Raw genomic sequence first — 20,037 nt, forward strand, 5'->3', positions numbered from 1 at the left:
ACACTTGTATTACTAGCAACCACTAATGTAACATCAACCACTAACGTAACATAAATCAACCAGTAGAAAATGTTGTCCAAAGTCCAAAATATTATTTTGGACCTTCTTGAACTTCGGTTTTAATCCTGTGTACGTGTGTTTTTTATCAATTAATAATATGTCAAATGATAATAGGGCCTATGGTTTCCAGTCACCATTTGACACAACATTTTATTATAACAAATATGAACATACTGTACGACAATAAACATTGTGTGCTCTGTTCTCTTTGTGTCACCGATATAGTTATTGAGATACAAAAATACCTAGGTCAAAGGTAAATTAGGTCATTTCTGGTTACATTTTGCCAAAATGTTTTATTAAAATGAAAATAAACACATACATATATTCTGAACAATTTTAATACCAAAAACATAATCTCTATGACTAGTCGTTATTGAGATAGAACAATTTTATTTTTGAAGGATAGACAAACGTTGTGAGTTTATAAACAAACAAGGCCAAGAGCCATAAGTCGCGTGCTAAAACGCATAGTGATACCGGACCGACAGACAGACCGACAGACCGACAGACCGACCGACCGACATAGTGAACTATAGAGTCGCGTCCACGCGACTAAAAAGTCAAAGATTTTAGTTTAAATTAGTTAAATTTAACACCATTAGGCCTATTCATCCGAAAAGTTACAAAATAATTATAGATTTCTTAACATTTTCTACTGTTTTGGACAAAAAGTCCCATTGGAGCTTCTACTGTTAGTGGTTAAAGTTTGTTACATTGGTGGTTAATGAAGTTTGTTACGTTAGTGGTTAAACTGTTCGTTAGTGGTTAATGGTTTGTTACATTATTAATTATAATGTACAAGTTCTTGTTAGTGGTTGATTTTGGTTACGTTAGAGGTTAATGTTACATTAGTGGTTGATTGTTAAGTTAGTGGGCGATAAAACACTGTTTACTACTATATGAACCAGTCTTGAGAGACTATAATAGTTAATATTCTTGTATTTGGCCTACACTCCAGACGGTCTAGACAGATACTGCTATTAATAATATAATGTACCTAAAACATTTATTGCAATCCTGTGGTTGTGCGCACCAATAAAAAACGCACTTTCTTGACACATTACCAAATACAGTAATAGTATTATGTAGTATAATAAATAAATAAAGAAACTGAACGAATACATTAACAGTAATAACGATGAATGATACACTTGCATAAGACATGATAAATAAAGTAAAGTTTCTCTATGCATCTATAAATAAACCACAATCATGTGCAAAGAAATGAAAAAAGCAAAAACACAGAAAGAGAAGTGAACGAAAACATTTAAACAAAGCAGTAATGGTAATGGTGATTCACTTGCATAACTCATGATAAATGTTCATATGTACTTATGTACATAAAACAACCATCTCCCAAGAAATTAATAAAGGAATGAATAAGAAATTAATGAAATGATTTGAGCGGAGGCAATATGACGAAGGAAAAGTGACTGTACCCCTCTCCCACTACTAGTCATCAATGATCGCCTCCATATATAGTTTTACCACTGAAACCGTACTACTAAAAGAAGTTAACGCTCATTCGATATCTTAGGCCTACAATTCGAAAAGCTTACATATTTTTTAATTTAAACTAAATTATACATTTAGCTAATTCAACAAATTTGTAACCAGAATTTTCTACTAAATAATCTAGTAAAAATACAAGATTCATATATGAGTCTGGAAGATCTGAGTCTAAGCTTAGTATTCCGCCATCTGTAGTCTTTAGCTGCTCGTAGATTAATCTAAGTGCTTTAGGTACTCTCTCAACATCTCGATACTTATAATAATTATCAACAGTCAATAAAGGTTCTGAAAATACAAATAATATAAAAAATTAGCATGTTCATCTTTTTTAATTCGTCATAAACTAAACTTATACACTAAGTTATATCAAAGCTATTATGATCATAGAGCTTAACGGTGTAAATGTATATATTATTGTCTTCAAGCTTAACTGAAAAAAAGCTTAGGAAATTCGGAGTAGATCCCCTCCCATTATGGGAGTATGTTTCCATACGTGTTTGATAAAAATGGATAATAATGCTTGTAAAACGCCTTTGAGCAAGAGTATTCATGAAAAGGGCGTTATATAAATGTGTTATTATTATATGTATTATGTTTTAAATAATTGTATGTGCCCACTTACTAGATTTGGGTGGAAAGCTTGCTGCTGGTTTTATGATTCTAAATCCTCTTTCTTTTAATACTGATTTGACTTCTGTATCTTCTTCAAATGCATGTAAGTAAAATATTGGTGTTATACCAAGTTCATTAAGACGCATTTCAGAACTAACTACAGCTTCTCTGATCCAATTTGGCGACATCTTTTCAAAATGTCCAGCTGGATATGGATGATTTCCACGAAGACCAATGTCATAGACTGTAGACCAAGCCTTTACAAGTTCTGGCCAATCTTCTGCAAATTCACTGTACACAAACACAAAGACTGGAAGTTTTATTTTGTACGAAGCTAGTGTTGCCATGACTTTTACAGCTTGCTTTCTGCTCATTCCAATTTCAATAACAAGAGATATATATTTTGGTGTATTACACTCCTTGTATGATAATCCTGCGGTTCCTGCAGCCGTTGTAGGAACCTAGAAAAATAAAAATAAACAAATATAAACTGCGATGTGTTTTATTTTGTAGATTTTATTGTCAAAACTTTGAAAGTTATAATTATCATGTAAAGGTTAGCTTGGACTATCCACATGTGACATCATTTTCGTAATAGATAATGATGAATATTGCTTAAAAATGAATCAACCAAATTATTCTGATAGCAATATTTTAACTATATGCCGATATAAATAAGGTAACGTAAATCCTTTAGACCTTTTCTTTAGAGATATTACAATATTGCTTATTTGTATTCTACAGTATCTAATTGAAACAGTTTTTAAAATCGTCTTTCATATGACCTTTGAAACGAATGTAAATTAGAAAAAAAAATGTTCTATATTTATTTTAAGTATTGTGAATTTATATAATGCAGGAGGAGAAGAAATTTGCTGAAGTAAGTAAGATTGTGCGCATGTGCAAAACAAATTTCAATTCGAATGGCGATATCAAAAGATGACTAAAATTTGTCTGAAATACCTTTATGTTAAATTGATATTGAATGTGTCTTATGTTCTAAATTGCTAGTGAAAAAAAGTAACAAATGAAATAATACACCTTAACAAGACAAGACAAGAAATTAAAATAATACCTATTGTGTAAGCAGGTATATAATTTGGTAAAACATAATCTATGCTAAATATTATTAAAAGAGCATTATTTTATTAGACATTACACTAGATGTGTATGTGTGTATTATATACCTCTATGAGAAAGAATAATTCACTAAAAGAAAAAAAACAAACTTACTTTTACAGGATGAAGTTTATCAAAATCTTGATATCTCCTATACTCTCCTGCCCATTCCAGCATCGCCTTTCCTTTAGTTTTAACATTGTTTATAATCTTCTTTTTTGCATTTAAATCAAAGCCTACTGGCTGACTCATATGATATTCACCATAATACCTATACAAAACCGAAATAAGAGTTCTAAATTGAAGAGAATCTGTTCTTGCTTTTTAAAATACTATTAAAATAACTATACTTACTTATCAATCCATGCAAAGGTTCCCTCTTTCAACATTTTCTGTAAAATACTGAATTCAGCGCCTTCAACGTCCAGTTTCAGGATGACGTAATCTTCTTTCTTTGTGTTTTCCCGTATCCATCTAGACAAGTCAGTTGTTGGAATTTTGGTACGATAGGACAATTTTCTTCGTCCACCAGATTTTGTATCAGCACGTTCATCTTTGTCAACATAAAGAGTTCCCCCTCCCCATTGCATATCTATGTTATTGTTCTTGCCTTTATCCGGAGACCATGCTGATTCACTGAAAGCGGTCATGTTTCCTGTGTTAAAAAAGTTTCTTAAGATTGGATCCCAACACAGAAGGATGCAAAGCAAGGACGTGGCAGCACACCCCATGTAATTTGACCACTCAAAAGTGACAGTTTGGATAATCCGTCGCTTGTGAATGGTTAAACTTGGTTCCTACAAGGCAAGGACGTAAGCGCAACGTAAGTAATTTGACCAATCACAAGCGATGGATTGTCCGAACTTTTGCCTATCAATGGTCAACTCGCTTGCGTTGCGCTTACGCCCTTGCGTGCGTCCTAAATTAGGGAACCAAGCATTACATGCGTTAAGCACATGATTACGTCCTTAAGTTTTATACTCTTTAGAACCAAGTTTTTGTGTACATATTATAATAATAATGGTAAAAATATTACAATTATAACACTGTCAGTTTAGCGGTGATAATTCTACAAATCGTAATACAGTACCATCCACAGAACATCTACCATACGCACGCAGTTTTTACGCGGACGAAATATAACTTATAATCATATGGCTATCTTATTAATCAACGCCTAAGACATTATAGTTATAACATTTTCGTGTTCTTGAAAGTTAATTGCAAATATACAAATTATTGTTATTTTTAGTGTATTAAATACTAAATTATCGGTATTACATCTATTGTCTAGTATTATAGGCAACTTCTGTAACTTAGTGTCACATGTATCACATGCGGCGCATGTACAATAGGTCATAAGCCATACCTAACCCTAACGGAATACGGATGCCAAGCGTGATAAACGTGTATGAAATAATTTGCTTAAATATTACTGGAAACGATTGTCATTGTCACAGATAATGTAATGTGTGATATACAGTTACAGTTGAGTGCACTAACCATCAGAATCTGCAACTCCAAGCGGACAGTGAAGTGTGTGGTTTTTATATGGGCTAAAATAAGGAGCTAGGCGGTCGTCAATTTCAAATGAATGAATAATAAATTCCTTTCCATCTGGATACGTTTCTCGAAACAAGCTGACTGTCGACGCCATATTGGCACCACAGTCAAGCAGTATCTTCCGGGGAGAATACTTGTTAGGCTCTTTGTGTGCGATCTCCTGTACTACCTTAGATGTGCCGCTGCGACCTATTTCATGACTTAAATTGGAGAAAGAAACAGATTTGGTCGGTATAAATAAAACAAACATGTTAACATCGTCTTCAACATCACCATAATAATGATAACCAACAACATACATTTCTACTTTTAGTACTAGTGAAAAACCCCGTCAACTAATCAGATATCAATGAAATTTTTCCTATTTAATTAATTACTTTATTTTACACTAGGAAAAACCATGGAGGAAATATATAGATTTCCTTCATGGAAAAACAGAACAAACAAATGAAAAGGAAGCTCAGTTATAACTTAGACACGTGATTGAAAAGAAGAATCAGTATAAAGTTTGGTTCCCACTAGAGACGCAACGCAAGGACGTTAGACGTAAAACAAGCGAGTGTAATAACAATTATAAGCAATACTCCATCGCTTGTGATTGGTCAAATCACTTGCGTGCGCTTGCGTCTCTATGGTGAGAACCAAGCTTTATTATTCATTGTAGGGGAAACATAATGCGCGTATTTCGCCTAGTAAAATAAATGCAGAAACGGGTAAACTAAGCAAAGCATGAAATCGTATTTTATCTGCAGACTATAATTTATGAATGTGTCTTCCTTCTGGCTCGCGCTGATGCATGGTCGCTTCACAAGAATAAACACAACACAAGTTTACCTGAGTATCTTTTCCCCGGCTGTTTTTTCATACCGTATGTCTTCCAATGGAACAGCAACTTTACTGCTAGCCAACCATGTCAAAATACTGCTTATCATAAATCCAAAACAGAAAATTATAACCTCACGGCCACATTTATTTCGTAACGCCATGTGGTTTCTCTAAAGCCTACTGTAGTGATTTTTCACTTAAAATCCTCACTGTGCGTGTACAGAGGCCTTCTGGTAGTAACGTATCGTTTTATTGTGATATCGTATTAGATAAATATATTTTATTTGAATTGGTTTGTGTGAGTTCAAAGTACATTATTACTAGGCCCAGTAGACTGGCTAATTAGGTATCGGCTACAAGTTATAAAGACTTACAGTAGTGCATGTGTGAAATCTGTTTTTCAACAAAACATCGTTATTGACGAGGTAAACATTGTCTTTTCGGGGTTTTTATATTTAATATATCCCACTATAATTTGTATTTTATATTATTCCATTACTTTCCAGTCAGTTGGCTAATTTTTAACAAGCAAGTAAATATTTTTTTAAACTGTATTTCATTTATTATCCACTACCGTAAAAAAACAGATATAAAGATAAGAAAAGCCGAAGCTAAAAACAGGTTCTAAATTACATGAAACATATATATTTACGTACATTTACTTTGTTTTGTTATTATTTGTGGGAAAATAAGCTTTTCGTCTTAGAATGGTTATCTCTGATAGTGAACGATGTTGTTACCGATTTACCAAGCCGAATTACCAACTTACTGAATGGAACGGTTAAAAAGAAATTAGAAATATAAAAGAAAAGAAGGAAGCTGTCTTATATACTAAAGTTTGCTAGATATGGAAGAACAAATCCTTTCTGAACATACTGTACGTAGAAGTAGGTTTTGGCCTAAAATATTTTCAAGGAACTTATTCCATTATTGCTTTAGTTTGAAAGGCCTTTTATACAAGAAACAGAAACATGACGCACACAGAAAACAATTTAAATATTTAAAGTCTCATCGACTAAATCCTTACTTTTGTTTTTATTGGCGTTATAAAGCTAAAACAGCTAACTATAAATAAAACAAGGCCAACAGCCATTAAGTCGCGTGCTACAATGCATAGTGATACCGGACCGACAGACAGACCGACAGACAGACCGACAGACAGACCGACCGACCGACATAGTGAACTATACTGACCGAAATTACTGAACATGTTTAAAAATGTTGAAATGTTTAAAAACATTTATATTTTTTTAATTTACACGTGCGTAGCCTGTCAATTTTGACGTGCTCGTATAACGTAATTTCGAGTTGAAAAGTAAGTCAAGAAAACAGAAATCGGGCAAAAAGAGTGCGCAATAACATTTAACGCGCAGTGCGCGCGCAAAAATCTGCGCAGTCATGGCAATTTTGTAAACGCTTAAAATTGCATGAAACGTACTCTTAACTTATTTCATCGAAAATAAATTTTGAAAATTTTAAGCGCGCGTACGCATGCGTTACATGCGCTATGCACGTAATTGTATTGCCATATGATGATTTATGCCCTGAAATTTATGAGTAACAAATTTTATTTAATTGTGATTCATGGTTGTGAAGATATGATTACAAACGTGATTTCGTTAAATCGTGCGTAGACCGCGTAATTTTTTATTGCGCACCGTGAAAACATAACCACATCGATTCCTGGCCATAAGGAATATTCTGTGAAAAATTGACTTAGCTAGATTAAACTGATATCAAGATAAGGTCAGAAAGCGATAAAACGCATAGTGATACCGGACCGACAGGCAGACAGACAGACAGACCGACAGACAGACAGACAGGCAGACAGACAGACCAACCGACCGACATAGTGAAGTATAGAGTCGCGTCCACGCGACTAAATATTATATTATTATACGTACGCATATTTCCCCCTTTTAAGCTCTGTTTAGCTAAAGATCTTACACAGAAAAGATTTTATATTACACTACAGTATGCCTTGAAGGAAAACAAAATGTAATATAATACTTTACTGTACTGTAATATAATATCTTCTCTGTGTAAGATCTTTAGCTATTAAAAAATGTACCGATTCATAAATAGAATTATATAATGAAAAACTACAATGTAAAAGGGTCGTGTATTGCATTATTACAATCTTTTCAGGGCAAGATAATTTAATCATAAAGGATAGCAATGTGAAATAAAAATGAAATGTGAATTGAATTAATAAATGATTAGCGAGACGGACTGGCATAACCAGTGATTTTTTCCTGCTGTATATTCAATGTTTTCGTGAACCTTTGTTATCGCCATACCTTAAATTTGAATCTGTCTTCACTATCAAACTTTATGTGACAAAAAATGTGATATGCCCATAATATGGACACGATAATATATCACTACCAAATTTGGGTACATCACACTTTTTTGTCAACTAGTTTAAACATTCTGAGTACACTTCTTACAGAAAATAGTTCTCTAAAACTAATTCTTAACTCGAAAAATGTCATTTAGCTTTAAATAAATGTTATTAGTATTTTTTCTTTTGCTAAACCATGAAAAAAGAAGAAATTAGCAACAACAAATAATTGTTTTAACTTATGCAGCTACCAAGCGAAACTGGTGTAAAGCCAGAATTTTCTACAAGGTAATCTAACAAAAAAACAAGTATCATTGATGTATCGGGGAGGTCGGTGTCCAGGCTTAGTACTCCGCCATTGTTTTTCTTAAGCTGTCCATAGATGATTCTCAGAGCCTTTGGTACTCTCTCGACATCACGGTAATTGTAATAATTCTCAACAGTCAATAAAGGTTCTGAAAAGTAAATAGAAAGTAACATAGTACATATTTATTATATTATATTAATGAGTTATAATATGGAGATCGACTACTGTACCAGAAATAACAACAACAGAAGGCTAGAGTGCTGGACACTGTAAAAGATGTGTGGGAAGAATAGTGCAAACGATCAATAGGAATTCCAGCGCTACAAAAGGATACAGGCTTTCCGGTTGAAGAAAAAAGAATAAGAAGGATTGGCGGTTCATCATTATAGTCCGTCGGAACACTGGATGTGATTATTATTATTACTAGAGGTTTTATTACTTCGCTCGCTCCCTCTCTAGGAAGTGTAGACGATGGTTCTCGGAATGATAAAAATGTTATCCTTGTACGTTTTCTGTCGGTTACCATTATTGAAAATGCTTGACATTCGTAAAAATAAAATGCTCTGTTTCACAGTGTTTTAGATGATTAATAACATTTTAAAGTATAGTGTTTATTGTTTGGTAGGGCCATTTGGGGAGGCGGAGTTCATTTGAGGGAGGTGCTTATTCGAGAGATATATGTTAATTTTTAATATGGTAACATTTATAATCAAATGAAATCCTCTAATAGATATGAAAAGAATAACAAATGCTTGGTAAATTGTAGATAACAGTGCGATGAATTCTACTACAAATAGTATAATGATTATTATTCAAAGTGATGTTTTATTGGAGAGGCGTTTATTCAAATAAATACCATCCTAATAATTATTAATACATTATTTAATTTAAACATCTTTTGAAACTAACCGCCGTGACAGAGTGGGCACGGGAAAGAAGACATTACGGCTTGCAACATGAGCAGACATCTCGGTTTTAACGGGACACAGATAGCCTACAGTTATTCCTGCCAGCTTACTCAATCAACTATCGGGATTTCACTCGATTTTAAACAAAATGTCTTATCATCAAATCTCCCTATGTAATTTTATAATACTATTTCCCACAATATATTCCGATTCTTTATGGCGTATATTTAATTTTATCTTTATTAATTGGCAGTATAATTTTTATTTTTTAACTACTGTAACTTTACACACGCGCGGTCCGTTCCTAAAATAAACAAAAAACTGAAATGGCTATGCAACTTAAGCTCCAGTCCTACTATCGGTTTTTTTCTTCCTTCTTCCAAAGGGACACTGTATTGATTGATGGAAAGTGCATGTTTCTTTAGGGTCAAATCTATTATTTTAACTGCTCCCTTGTGTATAAACGAGAGAAAATAGTTGAAACCAGGTTGTTGCAAGGTGAACCCGGAAATTACTTTGACCGCCAAGACTTGAAATTGAGTTGAAAATCTACTGTTGAAATCATAAATTTTGTTACAAAACTCTTTATAATATCTTCCTAAGATAGAAATATGGAACAATAGCGTCGATGTGAAAACTAATGTTATCAAATCTACGTTTCGCGGTACATCTGAGATAGATAAGGTAGGTATCCATGGCGGAGATTTGTACCGAAGTTTTTGCATTGTGCTCGCCTATGTCAGAATTAACCATAATTTATATATAGATTATTATTATTATTATTATTATAGGATATGTGACTGCGTGGCGACATTAATGTTCTATCTTTCTAAATCAAATATACGATGCTATTCAAGAGGAATGCTCACTTCTTCGTTTTCTTTTTCACGAGAAGATTTATCCAACTAAATAAAATGTGTATACATTTTTCTAGCATCTACACTATTCGATATTTGTACTGTACTAATGCAATATTACGATAAAATAAACAGATGTCGAAACAGCTGTTCAGGCTGTTCGTAATGGAAAACGACCAGTGTTGTGTAACACATCAATGTTGTAATGCAGATATGAATAATTTATGCATTGATTATTGTCAAAAAGTTCCTAAATAATAATACACTTACTACCAACAACATCCAACATACTATATTTGGTTCTTACATGTGTACTAGATATACAGTATATGTACTTACTAGATTCTGGTGGGAAACTTGATTTTGCTTTTACAATACGGAATCCTCTTTCTTTCAAAACAGAATTTGTTTTTCCGTCTGTTCTAAATGTATGTAGATAATATATTGGAAAAATTCCGTGTTCGTGAAGACGCATTTCAGAACTAACTACAGCTTCTCGAATCCAGTTTTGAGACATCTTTTCAAAATGTCCAGTTGGATATGGATGATTTCCACGAAGACCGATAGAGTAAACTTTCGTCCATTCCTTCACAAGATCTGGCCATTCTTCGACAAATTCACTGTACACAAACAATGTAACTGGAATTACTATTCGGTACGACGATAGTGTTGAAATAACTTTAACTGCTTGCTTTCTGCTCATTCCGATTTTTAACACTAAAGCTGTATACTTCGGTTTAGTACATTTTGTGTATATTTCTCCAGCGCTACCTACTACCGTTTCCGGAATCTATAAAACAAACACAGACGTTCCCTCCTTCAATAAATGTAATGCCAATAAGAAAGTATTAAACTACTTAAAGTTATATTATATTATACAATGTCACCAACATGAACATAATAATCGAATAAGATGTGTTCGAATTTTACAATAGAACTAGAAACTAGGACCTACATTTTACCATTTAATTTAGGTCACCGACTAATATACAGAATCCGATTTCCGATAATATCTCTACTGACATTTTTCTCTATGTTTTGTAAATGTTAATCTAACTTTTGCAAGTGTAGATTCACAAAAAAACTTTAGTTTTATTTCGAAAAATGTTATATAAAAGAAGATTACAATAATAATATCAATAATCTATATATATACATTACGTAAGGGCAAAATTCGGCAAATCGCGCGTTACTTCTAGAATGTTTACTCGATGGTATATAATAGTTGGTTCGTACTTTCGGTACTGATTTTAACCACCTGATGTAACCATGTTTACTAATTAAATTGAGTTAGATAATTAGTTATTGACAATTAAATCGAGTTTAGGTTCAACGATTTGCCCCAAATAGGGTTGTTTTTCCGAGTGTGGTATACACTGTCTAATGGATGTCCATCTCAAAAATACCCTCACACAATAATACGAGGATGCTTCGCATTTACCTATCTCCTTCTACGATATTTGTTTTTGATAGCTGAAAACCGGTTAAACAGCTCGAGTACAGCATAATAATGTTGAAGACAGACCGATTTTCTTTAAAAAATACTATTTTGATATACGTTTATACAAATGTATTGATTTGCAATGAATGGAACGTTCCAATCTCTCTTTCACGAGTGTCTATTCCCTCAGGCGTCGTAATAACACAAAGGCAAGTACACGCATAACAGAATGTCGATAGAATATCTGTACAATCAACTTTATTATTGCAGTTTAAACACCACCCACACCACCACCCCTCAATGTCATGGGTAGCGTTGTAAAGCCAGTACTTTTTATTTCAATTGATCTGACAGTTAAAATATATAATTATATGTAACACTGAAAGTGCTAATACCAGTACATGTACAGTAGTGTACAACAAATGTATATTATATATAATATTGCAAGAAATCGTTGTAAGAAAACAATCCATGTTTGATACGAATTTTATAAATAAGAAAATATACTAATATGGCAGGTCGATACCATGCAATACAGACAATTCTAGCTTAAAGTTTATTTTTCATTTTAAAATTCTCATGATGACAATTGTATTTGGCTACAGATTACATCGTGTTTGACTGTATTCATTCGCTCTGTGTTCATTTTTACAATTTCCAGTTATTAACGCCAAAGTTCCTGTATTCGAGAGCCATCCGGGCAATTGGAACACTCTACAGCTCACTATGTCGGTCGGTTGGTCGGTCGGTTGGTTTGTTGGTCGGTAAAAACTAACGCAAATTTACGCACGCGACTGTAGCCATGTATATGGCCTTGTTATAGGACGTGTTTAGTTTTATTCATACAGTATTCGCATTAAGGACATTCAGTATATCGCGCGTAACCTTTTTCTCAATGCATTAAAATGTGGGTTCATACGTTCCGTACTAAATTGTACCAGCAATTGAAAACCATTAGGCCTACCAATTTAAAGTTAAATTAGATAATTATTTATTTACGATTAAAATTTAGGTTAAACGATTTGCCCCCGGTGTTTTTCACAATCTGTTTTACTACATCGCTTTTACCAAAACCGCGGTATCACATAACTTTCTAAGTGCCCGTTTAGGCATAGATATTTACCCGAGTTAGTTGCTTTCAAGAGCAGTTACCGCAAAATTTGGTGGGTAGGAACCAACTTACTTACTGTGTAAATAACGTACCATATGAGCTGGCTCTAAGATACTAAACAAATTAGGACATGCCTACAGTACGAAGGATCACATGCCCTAACGCAGAACAATTTGGTGGGTAGGAACCAAACTAAGTATGAACTGGATCTAAAAAACAATTGAAAACCATTGGGCCTTATTTACGATTTGCCCCCAATAGAGGTGTTTTACATTATATAAACACATAATTATACAAATAAACTTTATTAATGACAGGTGCCTCTCAATGTTTGTATTAATCAATACTGTAATTACAAAAAATATAAACGCCGTAGTGGTGTATCGTTACATGTACTTTACTATTTCAATCGACTATGACAGTGACAGTTTCAACAAAGTTTTAAATCTTACTGTATTTAGTGGTATATTATCTGTAAAATGGATAAAGAATATATTTAAAAATTGTTCCTCTTTGCACCCATCCTCTTTATTTCTAGCTAGACACCTTACCTTGCGAAAAAATACAGATAATTACTAATTAATTATTCATTGGCAATAACATATTCACTTAGGCCCAAGTAATTTAAATTAACAGAAGAATTTCCATCAATAAGCCTACATTAATAATAATATCAGGTAGGCCGAATAAATAATAATAATCATAATACGATTTACGATTCCTCGTAGCAGTAGTCATGTGATGCAGTTTCAACTAATCACGTTCACGTATTTACATAGGCTATGTAATATTATTATTTATTTCCTCCATGGTTTAACACTAAACACTGAATAATTTGTAATGTATTCATCATGATGATTATTATAAAAAAATAAAAGTGGTGGTTCATGTCACAAAAAATGAAAACAAATGTTTAACTTTTGTTTTTAAATTAAGGTGATTGTTAAAGAAAATAATAAGGAATGTTTGATTTTCGCAAATAAAATTGGAAAGACTGATTGTTTTCGAGCCAGATATACTGTAAGAATCTTTGAATCAAGGGGAGCTGTGTAACACACTTGTGATTTTTGACCCAGTATTCTATAATTTCTAATATTCATCAATTCACTCATTCATTCATTCATTAACACTTTTTTTGTTATCTGCATACAAAAACATTTTAAATCAACTTCTGCCTACTATGTGTGTTTCTGATGAACTTCATCTTTAAATGATTAGTACTTACCATCGATGGATGAATTGTCGAAAAATCCTCGTAATCTCTTTGCTCTCCTGCCCAATCTAACATCGCTTTTCCATTTGTTTTTACATCTTTTATAATCTTTAATCGTTCAACTTTATCGATTCCTACCGGTTGACTTATATGATATTCACCATAATATCTGATTTTCGGGGGAAAAATATTCGGATAAAAAGCGTGTGTTAATAACATTCTATGAGGGTCGATTACGTAACTGTTTAGCATCTACTTCCTGTTAAAAGTCGGAACTCGCGGTACTGCGTGCTTCCAGTCCATATTGTGTCTTTGGTCGTCGTCTCAACCTATAGAAGCCACCCATATGTTAAAGATGTATTGTCCCTTTGACTAATTCCAAAAAAATAAAAAATAAAATATTTCGAAAAAGAGTGGGTCATTTTGAAGTATCATAATAATTATTAACTTTTACCAAAAATTAGTCGGAAAAAAAATTATTTAACTGAAATACAGACGTTTTCTTGTTCAAAAAATAACTTTGACTTCCAGTCAAAGTTTTCGATCAATACATCTTTAATTGTAATATGACGTAACTAACTCATATAAAGCTCAAAATTAAAAGTACCATACTCACTTATCAATCCATTCGAATGTTCCATCCTTCAGCATTTTTTCAAGAATTCTAAATTCAGCGCCCTCAACGTCCAATTTGAATACTACATAATCTTCCTTTCGTGTATTTTTTTGAATCCATTTTGATAAGTCCACTGTTGGAATTTTTTTGCGATATGATAATTTTCTTCTTCCACCTGTGTTAGTATCCGAAAGTTCATTTTTGTCAACATAAAGCGTCCCCCCTCCCCATTGCATGTCTTTTCCGTTGTTTTTCCCTTTGTCTGGTGCCCATGGTGATTCGCTAAATGCTGTCATATTTCCTAAGATTAAACGTTAATATATCATTATTTTTTGTAAAAATCAAATTATTATTAAGCTATGCAAGAAGAAGAAACAAGAAAGAAGACATGATAAAAAAGAAAATGAAAAGAAAAAGATAAGAAAGAGAAAATATGAGTAAGAATAGAAATCATGTCTTTTCCATTGTTTTTACCTTTGTCTGATGCCCATGGTGATTTGCTAAATGCTGTCATATTATATTAAGATATTAAGATTAAACAATAGTATATAATGGTAAAAGAGAACGAATTTTATCGTTTTCATCGGTTGTCCTTTGTATCCCATGTCTCAGTCAGTAACCCGACTCGAGATCCAGGTATCTTTATGGGATCCTGCCTTCTTTTTTATTTTAAAATTCGAGTATTTATATATTGGTAATACATATTTATTTTTTTATTCTATTATTTTTTATCCTGAAAAGAAGTGAATAAATGTTTTAAATAAAAGCGTATTAGTTCATATAACGTGTCTTAGATCAGGAAAGAGGGAAATTACTTTCACTATTCCCTGCTAAGATTGTTTCGATTTGAAAATTGCTTTATTGCTAATAATTCCATCACGAAGTTGCAGAATACGAATACACTGCAAAATAAGAACGGCCAAATCAATCATATGTATTAATAAATCGTATATATGTATATATTATACTGTATAGGACAAAATATCACTTAAGCTAAGGCCACCGGTAAAACACAAGGCTTTTGAATGGCTATAAATAAAAAGTAAATGAAAGGAGAAAGTAAAAATAAATGTTAGAATGTTATTGTGTAAACAATCGAGGTTTGTAACATTGGAAATGGAAAGTAACACACAAAAAACAGGCTGAATGCAAGCAATCAATAGAGCATCTCAAGAGATTAGTCGGCTGTTCTATAACAGTAAAGGTGGTGGCTATTAAAACAATAGGCCTATCGTCAAACAGAATAAAATAAATAATTGATTAATCATATTTGACCTAGGCTGTAAGTGACGATCCTTCGACTGGAAGAACGATCCATAATAGCCATATTATAGGTCAATTGCTCGTGTAAGCGCAACCACCTTCATTATAGTAGTTTAATCGAGTGTGAAGTGAATCGTGGACTATACGGATGCATTTTTCTGATGTTCAAATAACCTTTCTATAAAACGGCTAAATATATGTGGAGTGCAGTTGGTTGGTGGTTTAAATGTTCGCCTACGTACTCTAACGATCCCAGGGGTCATGGGTTCATATCATACCCAATGAACATAAGGGTTGCTACCAAAACTTAAAAACTTAACTTTCCCTTTGATAGGTGTTTTTTCGGGGAAAACATTTATATATACCACAACAAACATCAATTGATCTGGTAGAAATAAAACTTTAGCAGCCAACGAAAACTGTTATGCCAGAGAAAGTATTATTATTATTATGATATCCATTTTTGTATTTGTAACGACGTAAATAAAATTTAATAATTTGTGTTTTTTTTAATTAATTGTCCCATTAGTAATGGTTGAATAAAACACACCTGGCACACTCAAACGTGTCCCTATCCTCTTAATAGGATTGTACCCTGAGTAGAGTTTGGCCAAAGTTTTAACAATAACATCTATTGCCCTGAACAGAGGGGTGTCCGAAAGGACGGGTTCTACTGTAAAATGATTAGGTCAACTCACCGTCAGTATCTGCAACTCCCAATGGACAATGCAGATGGTGATTGCTGTAAGGACTAAAATAAGGTGCAAGCCGGTCATCAATTTCAAAGGAATGAATTGTGAAATCTTTTCCTTGTGGATAGGTTTCACGAAATAATTCCACGGTGGAGGCCATATTGGCTCCGCAATCCAGAAGTATCTTTTTCCCCGAGCCTTGTTTAATATGTTCATCATTGGTTGTTATTCGATTTGAGTATTGCATGGCAGGCTTTCGGACCATTTTGCTAATGTCCCTTAAATATTAACAGAAAAAAAATGTTAGTTTAAAGTAAGACCTAACAAGTGAGCAATATATTCTGCCGCCAGACAATCCAACTAGTCCATGGTAAATTTTTAAATTGTGTGAACCTAGAACAAATTACAACCTTTTTCTGGTTGATATGGTCCAAATTCCAAATAAACATTCTATCCAAAACCGGACGCGATTTATTTTTTCGTACATAAGTCTTGATATTGAGGTTGATGGTAGATGGTATGAGGTTTTAAGAAAAAAAGAGTATGTAAATTTTGTCATAGGAATGAGATAGTAAATGAATATCACTTTCTGTTAATTTGTCCGTTCTATAATGAGTGACACGTCAGGATTTATTACCAATTACGTTTTATAATTTCCATTCTGAAAGTAAGTTCATTATTTTTTCAGAGTTTTTATAGACGTTTTGATACGTCAGGCAGCTTCAATTGTTAATTAATTTGTTATGGCTGCTTTGCAACTCACATTATTAATTATTAACTTAAATTAATTAAGAATTTGAGTGCAGTAGACAAATTATGTTTAGTTTCGTGACATTAAATTAAGTTTAGCGTTAATAATTAACTCTAAAATATTCGGTTATAGCATTATTATTTTCTGCTGTAAGTAATATTTTAATATAAGTAGAAGATTATGCAATCAAAAGGTTTTCTCTTGTTATATTATTTATGCAAACTCATTCTGTTCAATTCTTACTAATAGGCTATTAAAAATAATCTTATTATACTCGAAATTCAAAATTGATTTTCGAAAGTGACCACATGTTGACTTTGAAATCTAGAAAAATAATAAATGATAAGCACATCAATAAAAAATCTTGTCTCTATGTCTGCTATGTGTACTTCTCGACGGCGTTTGATACTATTTGACGCAATGCTCTCTTTATAAGGTAAATTCCTAAAAGTTATTCGCAATATTTATAGTGATATCTCATTCTTCGTCAAATACGGTGGCAAAATCACAAATTCATTCAAGTCGGTGGTTGATGTTAAGTTCAGTTTATTCCTTCATGATTTACCTTTATCCAACTGTGATCAAATAACCATCAATAATGACAAATTATTGTTATTTTAGGGCATGTTTCTGCTGAGCAGGAATGATCGGTTATTATTTGTTTTTTTAATTGATTATTTTTGGGTAGCAGAAACGGCGCAAAATGACCGATTAAAATCACTCAATCGATTGCGAATTTTAACCAATTATTGCGGAGCTGCAACGCAAATAGCGATTATTGACCACATTTTGACATAGGTCAAGTCGTGAGTATGGGCAACCCTCACAGTACTCACAAAGCATGCTGTTTATTTGCGCGATCGACGATTAGCAAAACGACGATGGGGACCGTATGCAGAATTATGTCAGAATCTGCTACGGGACTACACGCTTCTTGATAAATTAGCTACTTATTGAAATAAATGGAAATTGACTGTTAATATAGACAAACACAAAGTTATGATATTTAACTCCACTGGAAGATTGTTAAATGAATAATTTAAGTCTAATAACCATGTTATTGAAATCGTTAATTCAGGTACCTGGGTATTATCTTTATCCCATCTGGTTCATTTCAACAGAAAGCTTCTAAAGCTTACTTTAAAATTCATAGAGAAATCAAGAGATATTGCCATCAAATTATTTGACTCCCTGATTCTACTAATCTTGTCCTATGCAAGCGAGGTGTGGTCTCGGTATTTATTAAGGAACTTAAAGAATGCCAAAACATCCATAGCATTGGGTCAAGCTACATAATTAAAACGTGTAAAACCATATTGGGTGTCAATAAGAGGACAACGAACAATGCCGTCCTTGCTATCTGCTAAATATTGGCATGATCTCAATGATAGTTGTATGAAAGGAACTTAACTCTTTGGTAATCAATTCGATGCTTGATAACAGAAATTTGCAATTAAGCAACTCTTTTTATGAACAAGAGTTTGATATGTTAAAGATAAGTGTTTATAGTATCGTTTTTTATTGAAATTTTAAAATGGATAGGTTAGGCCGTTTTTCACATTCTGAACTTCAAGGCTAAAATAATATCTCAAAAGGGTTGCGACTCTGCGCCGCTTTTGTGATTCCAGGCCTCATTTACTTGATCCAGTGGTTTAAATTCTCTACCTAATTTTTGCCATCTAGGTTAACCCAATACCAGTTACAAAGAACCAACAGTCAATGACCCAGTTACATGAACAATCTCGCGTTTGTTGGCTTAATGATATCAACAACAATCGGTCAAAGATGCGCACCTATTGCCTATTTAAAAAATTATTGTCGAATATTCAATGTCGAGATGCGCTCAAATTTTGATTGAAAAGGTATGCCATACCCGTACTTTGCCCTTTGATAGACTATGATGTACCTTTTAGAATAGGAACGAAATTGAAGACATAAATATTCAATGTCGAGATGCGCTCAAATTTTGATTGAAAAGATGTGCCATACCCGTACTTTGCCCTTTAATAGACTATGATGTACCTTTTAGAATAGGAACGAAATTGAACACAAATTCCATTTGCTAATCAAATGCTCATTTTATTCAAATTTAGGCCTACGTTATGATTTGTATGGCAATGTTAGAGATGGACTATATTTAAATGTCAATGACAAATTCATTTTTCTTATGGGCCCGCATGATTTTGATATTACTTTGCATGTTATTAATTATGTTAAATCCGCTTTTTTAGGAGATATAGGCCTAATTAATTGTTTTTGAAAATTCTGGTTCCTTTTTTTTTAGTTGCTTATCTTCTTGATGTTAATTTTATTAAATTGGTTTTGATGTATTAATAAGGAATTGAATTGAATTATTGATTTATTTATTCGCCAGTTTCAAAATGTATTTCCAATGTATTCATGGGGCCTAATAATAGACAATAAATAAATTATCAGTACCAGTATAATTACGTCAATGTCTTTGTGTACAGTATTTGATTACATGATAAAATCTTTGTATTATCATAATGTACATAACTACATACAGTAGCTACACCGACATATGACTATTCAATTGCAGTAATATTATGTATACATAAAAATATAATCTTACTTCAGCAACTGTTCGCAGTCAAAATTCTTCCTTTCATCAGCATTATATATCCGTGTAAACGTAGAACCTAGGATAAAGCCGGCGATACCGAAAATGATATAACCAAATACTTTGTTCAGCTGCATCCTGGATCCACCGTTTATCATCTAGCTTTCAAGTTGGGTGAACAAAGATAATAAGTGCATTCAATATCTGACTATGCCAGAAATAGATGGTATTATTATTATTTCTAGAAAAAAAAAGTTTT

General features: G+C 32.9%; 3 protein-coding genes across 4 annotated transcripts in view; 1 reads left to right on the forward strand and 2 right to left on the reverse strand.

Annotated features, from left to right (window-relative positions):
- LOC144836907 (cyclin-dependent kinase 9-like) overlaps nucleotides 1-20,037 on the forward strand; it is a 400,420-nt gene that overhangs the window by 90,033 nt on the left and 290,350 nt on the right. The gene's annotated exons all lie outside the window — the stretch shown is intronic.
- On the reverse strand, nucleotides 1,640-5,855 carry LOC144838354 (uncharacterized). The gene is made up of 6 exons (XM_078693693.1): nucleotides 5,704-5,855; nucleotides 4,810-5,069; nucleotides 3,661-3,961; nucleotides 3,421-3,577; nucleotides 2,198-2,648; nucleotides 1,640-1,860 (listed from the first exon to the last, which is right to left on the reverse strand). The coding sequence occupies exons 1-6, from the start codon at nucleotides 5,853-5,855 to the stop codon at nucleotides 1,640-1,642; spliced, it is 1,542 nt and encodes a 513-aa protein (XP_078549819.1).
- LOC144836886 (uncharacterized) lies at nucleotides 8,103-19,979 on the reverse strand. The gene is made up of 6 exons (XM_078691802.1): nucleotides 19,791-19,979; nucleotides 16,453-16,724; nucleotides 14,492-14,792; nucleotides 13,888-14,044; nucleotides 10,450-10,900; nucleotides 8,103-8,493 (listed from the first exon to the last, which is right to left on the reverse strand). Exons 1-6 carry the CDS (start codon nucleotides 19,934-19,936, stop codon nucleotides 8,273-8,275), a joined length of 1,548 nt encoding a protein of 515 aa, XP_078547928.1. The 5' UTR covers nucleotides 19,937-19,979; the 3' UTR covers nucleotides 8,103-8,272.

The sequence above is a fragment of the Antedon bifida genome, chromosome 3, assembly GCF_963402885.1.
Source record: "Antedon bifida chromosome 3, ecAntBifi1.1, whole genome shotgun sequence".
Taxonomy (NCBI): Eukaryota; Metazoa; Echinodermata; class Crinoidea; order Comatulida; family Antedonidae; genus Antedon; species Antedon bifida.

Coding starts and splice junctions, on each gene's coding strand:
- LOC144838354 (XM_078693693.1), bottom strand. CDS start 5,855: ATGGCGTTACGAAATAAATGTGGCCGTGAGGTTATAATTTTCTGTTTT. Junction 3,578..3,660: donor ACCTTTGCATGGATTGATAA/GTAAGTATAGTT, acceptor GGTTTTGTATAG/GTATTATGGTGAATATCATA. Junction 1,861..2,197: donor AAGCTTTCCACCCAAATCTA/GTAAGTGGGCAC, acceptor TTGTATTTTCAG/AACCTTTATTGACTGTTGAT.
- LOC144836886 (XM_078691802.1), bottom strand. CDS start 19,936: ATGATAAACGGTGGATCCAGGATGCAGCTGAACAAAGTATTTGGTTAT. Junction 14,045..14,491: donor ACATTCGAATGGATTGATAA/GTGAGTATGGTA, acceptor CCCGAAAATCAG/ATATTATGGTGAATATCATA. Junction 8,494..10,449: donor AAGTTTCCCACCAGAATCTA/GTAAGTACATAT, acceptor TTTACTTTTCAG/AACCTTTATTGACTGTTGAG.